General features: G+C 34.9%; 1 protein-coding gene across 2 annotated transcripts; it reads right to left on the bottom strand.

The window, feature by feature from the left end:
• Window positions 1-43: 43 nt before the first annotated feature.
• capns1b (calpain, small subunit 1 b) lies at window positions 44-6,856 on the bottom strand. Of its 2 annotated transcripts, none has more exons than XM_056473687.1 (11): window positions 6,708-6,856; window positions 6,316-6,388; window positions 6,184-6,214; window positions 5,905-5,997; window positions 4,245-4,302; window positions 3,537-3,601; window positions 3,364-3,432; window positions 3,206-3,284; window positions 723-839; window positions 587-645; window positions 44-498 (listed from the first exon to the last, which is right to left on the bottom strand). In XM_056473687.1, exons 2-11 carry the CDS (start codon window positions 6,357-6,359, stop codon window positions 472-474), a joined length of 642 nt encoding a protein of 213 aa, XP_056329662.1. In that variant the 5' UTR covers window positions 6,360-6,388; window positions 6,708-6,856; the 3' UTR covers window positions 44-471. The 2 variants fall into 2 exon arrangements, with proteins under 2 accessions (XP_056329662.1, XP_056329663.1); XM_056473688.1 differs by having other exon boundaries at window positions 6,794-6,832.
• Between the last annotated feature and the right edge of the window lie 2,207 nt (window positions 6,857-9,063).

Raw genomic sequence — 9,063 nt, forward strand, 5'->3', positions numbered from 1 at the left:
CCCGAGCAACCGGTGTTTGCACATGTAATGAGTCAAAATCCCCTTTGTAAGTCCAGAACAAATATCATTTATTTGTGCATCAGAGTAATAAGTTTGCAAAACTGACAGCTGACTCATTTCCTCAGTTATTAAATAACATGGCTCTGGAATGTCCTTAAAAGCGATCATCTCAACTCTAAAACTAATTCAATCTTTGGTTGAAATCAACATGAAGCCACAGTCATGGAATAAATGAAAATTGGCAAGGAATAAAAAATGAATATGTGGCATAAAGTGGAACCGACAGCAATGTAAACACACTCTGTCTAGCGTTGTGACAAAGCTGCCACCTAGTGTAAAGGCACTGTATGATCATGCTGTCATGCTAACAATGAAACTAAACATTATGCCAGTCATTAAAACACAAAGACATTTGGCAACGAGAAGCTGCAAAGAATAACTGACAATAATCAAGATGGTGTTGTGCATCAATCAGGAGTACATAGTCAGCTGCAACCACTGTGAACAAAAAACAAAGGAGTTATATAAGAGCTGATTTAGGAGAACTGATGAATTGTGGTCTTCAATTATAGCTAGCATAAAGTACCTCTTGAATGTCAACTTTAATGGTGCCATTGTTGTCCTTATCAAGTGTCTTGAAGGCACCTGGAAATAACAAAGCATTAGCAATGCAATTCATGTAGAGTCTAATAATATACGTAGACCGTGATAAAAGAACATACGACACATAGCATCCAGGCGCACGAGACATCCAATGTAATTGTCAAAGTCCATGTTTCCCTTTTCATCACTATATCGACGAACGATCAGCTGGAAAAGCTGGTCATTGAGTGGGAAGCCTAAAGATGGGAAAATAAATATATATTTTTTAAACATTTTAACAAATCCCTCTATTCCACTATGACTTGCTGCATGTGAATTAAGACTGGTAGATACATTAGCATATTTATTTATTTTTATTTTAAATTAAAAATGATAACCCCATTTTAAAATGGTTTCTTTTGGCAAGATATAAGTCTCAGGTGTCCCAAAACGTGCCTGTGCTGTTTTCGCGTGAAACATTCTATACAATAGCTTGCTGTAATTTTTAACTTAATTTGCTGTAATTTACTTATATATATATATATAAATAAAAGAGAGCCATTTCGGTTTGCCTCTTTAAATGTAAATAAGCTGTTGCTGCTTCTCCACACCCCTTTCCAGAAGAGGGTGGAGCCTTTACAGCCAATAGGTATGTTCAACTAGAAGCAGACAGCCTTGGTCCAAACCAGTTGAAAAGAACCAAAATGCAATCAAGTGACAAAATCCGCATCACTCATTGGCCAGATGTTATTGAACGCATTTCCTAAACTGCTTTTTGATTGGTCAGAATTAACGTGCGGGAAAATGCCAATGGAACCCCCTCATGTAAACTAACCGGCAGACACAAAATGTCGCTTTTACAATGGAGGGACGACTGCGCTGGCTGATTGTATCCCTGGTCATAGTATACTATATATTTTGTATACATAACTTTAGACAAACTATACATTTTGAGAATGAATCGTGGCTGTGAATCGAAAACAATGTTTTAATGCATTGCAAACAGCGAAGCCGCATCGCACGTCACTTCAGGAGGAGGCGTGAATTAATTTAGCTAAACTGCGACATGGTCATCTTCTGGACATATTACCAATGATCAATCAGGTAATGTTTTTCCCTCTCTCTCTCTATTTAAATTGTTGGTATAGCGCTGTCAAGAAAACTTTTCTTCCCCATCCCCTATTGCACGGCGCATCAGACTAGGGCAGCTGGATTAGTCCAAAAAGGCGCAGTACTTTTAGCGGTTGGGTCTGTTCTAGATCAGATAATGTTCTCACCACAAACAAACTACTCCAGAGTTTGATTGAAAGCATACTCTTCAAGGAGGTCTCGATATGCTTTTTTGGTCCGCTTTTGGTGTGCACTCGAGTGCGATTGCTACATTCACACCTGCCAAAACAAACAGCACCAAGAGGGAAAACGAACTCTAGTGTGATTCAACTGAACTAAATAAGGCAGTTGTGAAAATACTCATAGAGACTTTGTCACTATATTTAGCAACTTTTCAGACCCCCAGCTAGCAACAAATCTTGACTTTTTTTTGTGTTACTGGAGATTTTTAGACTTTCGTGTGTCCATACTATACTGTTCCTACTCTTCTCAATGAGCTGCGGGTGATGCCGTCGTCCCCTCCCCTGCCTCAGAGCACTCACAGGCAGCCCAGTCCTCGTACAGCAGTCTCCCACCTGCAGTCTGAGAGCAGACCACTCCTCTGTTTACCGACAGTAAATGATTTAGCACCACGAGCGTGAGGTATTTCCCTTGTACAGTCAAACCGATCTGCTTCTCCTTTGTTTTAAATTTAACAAATTAATTTGACCATTTATTCTTTTCTTGTTCACAATCACAGATATTTTAGTGAGTTTCGGAACTTGTCTGAGTTTATTACATCTGAAAGATTACTGCAAATTCACTACACATCTATACTGATATACTGTATACAAACAGCAATAAATTTTGTTAAATTGACATGCATACATAAAGCGTTGGACGTGATGATGTCAGTAATTTTCAAATTGATGTATAATGTAATCTATCAACATTTAGCGACTTTTCGGGAAGAGCTTAGCACCTTTTCACTGAAGATAGTTGGAAACACTGGAAGCTGCATTGTGCATGCCAATTGGAATTGGTGCTTAACGTTAATGTACCATGAGAGCAACTAGTGAGCTGTACGCTTTTGAATTGCTCTCGTGATACTTTGACAAATGAGTCTGCACAATGCTGCTTCAAGTCAAACACACCTTATGCACTGGATTCTCCAACAACAACTAACAAATACGTGCATGCATTTTTAAAACCTGTCAGTTTAAACTCCTTGTATAGGGTTTTTAAACGCACAAAGCAGTCAGATGTGCATCAGCATATTAGATCTGTGATCACAACTCAACCAAGCCCTTGCACAGGAATTTTTTTTAATCCAGGATATCATGGAGTGTATATTCCAGAGTTAAACTCGGGTCTATAGCTGCAGTGTTTAAGGGTGTTCATAAAAACTTTGGAGTGAACTTTGTGCTATGTAAATTTGCAGATAGTTTTCATGTTCAAACATCATTATGCATTAAAGGAAGCCTAAAGTGTAAAAACATTATAGGACCCCTTTAGGACAGACAACAGTACTCACCTGCTGCTTTAAAAGCTCCAGGCAGCTCATCAGACCCAATCACACCAGAGTGATCGGCATCATAATTCTTGTAAATGGCCTGGAATTTCAAAAATAGTTAAATAATTTGTCCCAAAAAGTACCTCAAATGTAAATGAAGCATAGTAAAGTGTTTGTACCTGCCACCTCTTGATGTTATTCCAAAGATACTTAAATTCTTCAAAACCCAATTTTCCAGTACTGTCACTCTGAGAGCAGATAATGAAGGCAAAAACTGATGTAAAGTATGTGCACATATTTACAAAATTAATACTTATCTCTTTTCTATCAACATGACTGAATAAAAGGATACATCCATCACTGCCACCATGCTTCTGCAGGACTCAATGGAGAAACCATCTGTCTTCAGATCACCATCTAGATGCGAAATATGGGCTCATCTTAGTATGATTTACATAATGACAGCTTATATATATGTTAAATATTTACATCTGGTATTAAAATGTGTATTGGTCAATCTGATCACAAATGGAATTACAAGTATAAACAGGGTCTAAAATGTTTTAAGCTTGTCCACTTTTGATTTGGTATTCAAATACTGTAGATTGTTTCCTTACTGCATGGTTGAATGAATTCAACCAGCCACAAAACACATTCTATTCCCCACCTCCTGACCTATTATTAAATATTACAGTCTGTGTTTATGTAATGTAGCAGCCAGACGGGATTTAAGCTTTCCCAAATAAATTAGAAGTTTGGTTTAAAAAGTGAAACATGTTTTATTTCAAGTCCCAATTCTATCACAAATCCACAGTGATTGCTGTAGCATTGCTTTCCTTGGTCTCCTTTCACATTTATATGCATTATGTGAGCATATTTCACAATATAAAGTTCAAAAAATAACAAAAGTCCATGGAAATTAGGAAAGTGGTCTAAAGTGAACTATAAGCGTAAACAAAGTAAACAAAGTGTACACTAGAATGTGTCTCTCTCATCTACTTGGAATCCAATCAACCAAAATCCATTTATACCAGGTGTAATCAAGCTTGAAGAAACTCACGCTTAGAAATGATCTTGTTGAGGATGGTCATCAGTTCATTAGGGCTCACCTCCATGTCCTATGATGAGAGGAAATGAATATTAATTTTTTTTAAATGTCAGAACGGCCACTGTTTGGTTTCAAAACTTATATAGATTAAGCTCAAATTTTGTTTTTCAAATGAGTAGTGAGATGGAGAACTGTCCAAAACATAGCAATATACAGTGCTCAGCATAAGTGAGTACACCCCATTTTGAAAATGAATATTTGTATCCATTTCTGAGTGAATATAGGCAATTTATTTTGCTGCATTTAAAACAAAAAAGATTTTAAACAGATATATTTATTAAAATAATATTTTAGTCACAAAACATATTTAGAAATTGAAAGATAATACAATTAAAATTTAAGCTAAATATTGCAAAATTAATTTTAATATTTGTCTATAACATATACATTTGAGTGTACTCGTTTTTGGACCTTTATCGTAAGTTATTTTGTTAGAATAGCTCCAGATTTGGCTTCAGTACTGACTAATCTAATGTATATGCACAAATACAATATTGTATAGCTTCCTATTAAAAATATGAATATATAAGATAGATTTATGAGGGGTATACTTATATATGCTGAGCACTGTACATATTTTAAACAAGTAATACAAAAAATTACAAAAAACAAAACAAATAGAATTAAATGTAAAATAGAATTAAAAATAGAATTAAAGGTTTTTTAGAAGATTAGCAAAGTACTTGTTTTGTATTTTATAACTACACCCTTATTATTATGTGCTTGTTTAAAAACAGTGTTCTCATGACAGCAGAAATAGAGGAAGAGATTCAAGAAGACAAATATACTTATCATGACTAAGAAAAAAAAACTGTTTCATGATATCTTCAATGTTGTTTTTATAATGTTACGTTCCATAATTTTCCACTAGTATAAAAATTAAAGTATCCCAGCATTTAATGAATCCAATGCTTCAGTAAAGCAGGCTTCCACACCCATCTCTGAGTCATCACAGACCAAACCAATTGGGAGAGTACTGTTCACAATGGCAGGAATGTGAAAAGGAAGAGCTGGTCATAGTTCTATGCCCTGAACCAGTTTGGCACTGTATAACTACGCACGGGTTGTCGGTTTGAAGTTAAGTAACTCTGAATGAGATTTACAAGCTGTATGGAGCAAAACCCACCATGGGCGGAGTGAAGAATGGAATGCAGACAATCCCTTTTGGAAAACTCCATGTTGACACTGGAACATCAGATGAATGTTTTCAAATCTGTCTTGATTTCTACTAAAAGCCTACCTTTTTATGAATTTATAGTACGTATACAGGTGTATGGTTAATAAATTGAGCTTCTAAATGTTTTATGAAGGTACATATATGTCTTTTTAAGGCCAAACAGAGAAAATGTATTATTCGAAGGACATAAATATGTTATGTAAAATGCAAGCATATAGGGAGCACACAATAAGTTGTGGGGGCCAACTTATAACTGTTCACGTAAACGTATTAGAAACTGCATCATAATGCAATCAACCACATTCCAGCACTTAAATAAAATGGAAAATAAAAACAATATTGGAAAGAACAGATAAATCATGCACACACATATACATACACACACACAGAGAGAGAGAGAGAGAGAGAAACAGAGGGCAGGTCAGATCTACTCACATCCCCTGCAAGCTGCTGAAACACTTTGCGAAACTGTCTCTCCTCATCAGTTTCATTATGGCTTGCATATGCAAGTGGTCTTTTGGGAGGAGGCTGAAAAAATCAGACAAGTTAAGTTCTATGAGAAGTCCATTAAACTTTTTTTTAATGTGCCAAGGTAGGAAATCAATGGACCACTTTATCTGTATTTCCAGGAAGTGCTTACTTAACAACATGGCACAACCCCTAACTCAACCACAAACACTATGAAACATCATTTAAAATATATATGTAACTTACAGGGTCAGAAGGAACAAACTGGTCGATGTTGCTGTGACGAGATTAAAAAAAGACACAAATATTTACAATCAATGATTACATGCTGAAAATGTAGCTGTTTTGTTTAAATAGCAGATAGAGGCTATACTGTACCTGACAACATCTACGAGCCCTTTAATTATTTTGGTCATAAACATCTTGAACACTCAAGGCAGGAAAATACAATCTAAACATAAGACCAAACAAAATTATTATACAAATTTAGTTAAAATACTAGATATCCCAGTAAATAAAAGTAAACATAACTAATCAGTGTTTGAAAGGGTAACACAATAAATAAACAACTCGTTTTATGCATTCTAGTAGTTAAAAGTCTGTGTCCTGCGTAGAGTTTATATGAAAACGTGAATTAATGCGTATTAACAGGTTTGTTATGTTTAAGGGTTTAACAGTAATGTTAGTGTAGCAGGCCCTTTTTTTTAATCCTGACGCACATCAGAAATTAGTCATTCCATCCATTTAACTAGCAACATATGATAACTTACCAGAACAAAAACGACGAATAGGCTGAAAGAAAGTGAACAGAGAGGACACAACCCGCAGGTGAGGTTGTGAAAATAACGCAGTTTACCGATGGCGAGTTGTTCTTGACTAGCTAAGGAGCTCCACACCCAGTCCACTTTGACAAATTCTGGGTCCTAAAACTAGCCGGGTTTTCCAAACAACACTGCAGAGAGGTTGCGTCCGTTGCGTCATAGCCGTGACATTAAGGCGCGCTCTAGTGTACTGATGTTGTATTGCATATTTGGTTTATTAATAACGCACACTTTATTCAAGAAGCTAAAATGAAAGAAATATTGTTAAAAAATCTGCTATTTATATAACTTTGGATTAAGTTAAATAAATAAATAAATAAATAAATAAATAAATGAGCATGTACATAAAAAAGTAAATTACATTAATCAACCAAAAAGAAGATGAACACTTAAGTAAAATAAATGCATCAAAGAGTCCTAATGGTTAGAAATAAAAATAAATAAATAAATAAATAAATAAATAAATAAATAAATAATAATAATAAATGCATAAATCGCAATAAACAATTAAAATGTTGCTTGAAATAGCCTGAAACAACAACAGAAAAAATATATTTGATTGGATCTATACTGAAACAACAACAGAAAAAATATATTTGATTGTATCTATTACTACTACAACTACTACAACTACAACTACTACAACAACTACTACTACTACTACTACTACTACTACTACTACTACTACTACTACTACTACTACTACTACTACTACTACTACTACTACTACTACTACTACTAATAATAATAATAATAATAATAATAATAATAATAACGTGTGGTGCAGTGGGTAGCACAATTGCCTCACAGCAAGAAGGTCGCTGGTTCGAGTCCCAGCTGGGTCAGTTTCCGTTTTTGTGTGGAGTTTGCATGTTCTCCCCGTGCTTGCGTAGGTTTGCTCCAGGGTGCTCCGGGTTCCCCCACAAGTCCAAAGACGTGGCATAGGTGAATTGGGTAAGCTAAATTGTCAGTGTATGCGAGACTGTGTGTGAATGGGTGTGTATGGAGGTTTCCCAGAGATGGGTTGCAGCTGGAAGGGCATCTGCTGTGTAAAACATATGCTGAATAAGTTGGTGGTTCATTCCACTGTGGCAACCCCAGGGACTAATCCAAAAAGAAAATGAATGAATGAATAAATAAACAATTAAAATATTAACTCTGAGAAATAAGTGCAGCTTGAATTAAGCAGAAAAATCTAACAAAACATATGTTAAAATATATATAAGATTGGATCCATAGATTTATACACTAAATATCGCATATGGGCCCTGAGCATGAGTCAATATCTATGAATTGGATCTCCTACTGCTACTACTACTACTACTGCAAATTACTTTGAATTTATTTTAGAATGTAACATACCAGTAGGTCCAAAAAATGTTGCCATTGTTATGGAAGCTATAACATCAAGAATTACTAGGCTTTTTAAAAATAGATCATCACCTCCTAAAAAAAAAGCTTATTTTTCTGATCCGACAGAGACGTGACAGAGGTAAAATAGGTCAAAATTGTTTTTCTAATAAAAAAGATAGAAATTACAAAATTAGATTTCAAATTAGAATTAATTGAAACATTACATTATATTATTACATTGTAATCTATTATTTTTGGTTATTATGAATATGTCTTTACTGAAAGAAATGCTTGTTTTGTTATAAATGTTTTATTTACTTTGAAAATTCCATATTCACAGTTGCAAATTTACTAATACCAAACCATATTTTCGGCAACGCAGTGGAGCAGTAGGTAGTGCTGTCGCCTCACAGCAAGACGGTCGTTGGTTCGAGCCTTGGCTGGGTCAGTTGGCGTTTCTGTGTGGAGTTTGCATGTTCTCCCTGCGTTCCGTGGGTTTCCTTTGGGTGCTCCAGTTTCCCCTACAGCTCAAAACCATGCGGTACAGGTGAATTGGGTAAGCTAAATTGTCTGTAGTGTAAGAGTGTGTGACTCCAGATTAATAAAGGGATTAAGCCGAAAAGAAAATGAATGAATGAAACCATATTTTCCTGTTTTTTTTTTTTTTTGTTTGTTTTTTTTTGCAATAATTTAGTCATTATTTAAATTTAATTTCAGTATCTGAAAATAAGAAAGCAAACAAAACCATTTCATTTTGTAATGACTTTATAAACTGTAATTGATTCTTAAATGTCTTACCCTCAAGTGTGTATCATGTTCTAATAATAATTATTATTATAATAATAACAACAACAACAATGGTAGTAGCAGTAGTAGTATAATAAATACAAATAATAATAAAAATAAATAAATAATAATAATAATAATGACAACAATGGTAGTAGCAGTAGTA

Source organism: Danio aesculapii, chromosome 15, assembly GCF_903798145.1.
Source record: "Danio aesculapii chromosome 15, fDanAes4.1, whole genome shotgun sequence".
Taxonomy (NCBI): domain Eukaryota; kingdom Metazoa; phylum Chordata; class Actinopteri; order Cypriniformes; family Danionidae; genus Danio; species Danio aesculapii.

Bases quoted from the DNA above. Each gene is read 5' to 3' on its own strand.
- capns1b (XM_056473687.1), bottom strand. From the start codon at position 6,359: ATGTTTATGACCAAAATAATTAAAGGGCTCGTAGATGTTGTCAG. The intron at 5,998-6,183 runs GTAAGTTACATA...TGATTTTTTCAG, and splicing joins AGTTTGTTCCTTCTGACCCT to CCTCCTCCCAAAAGACCACT. The intron at 3,433-3,536 runs GTATCCTTTTAT...ATCTGCTCTCAG, and splicing joins GCATGGTGGCAGTGATGGAT to AGTGACAGTACTGGAAAATT.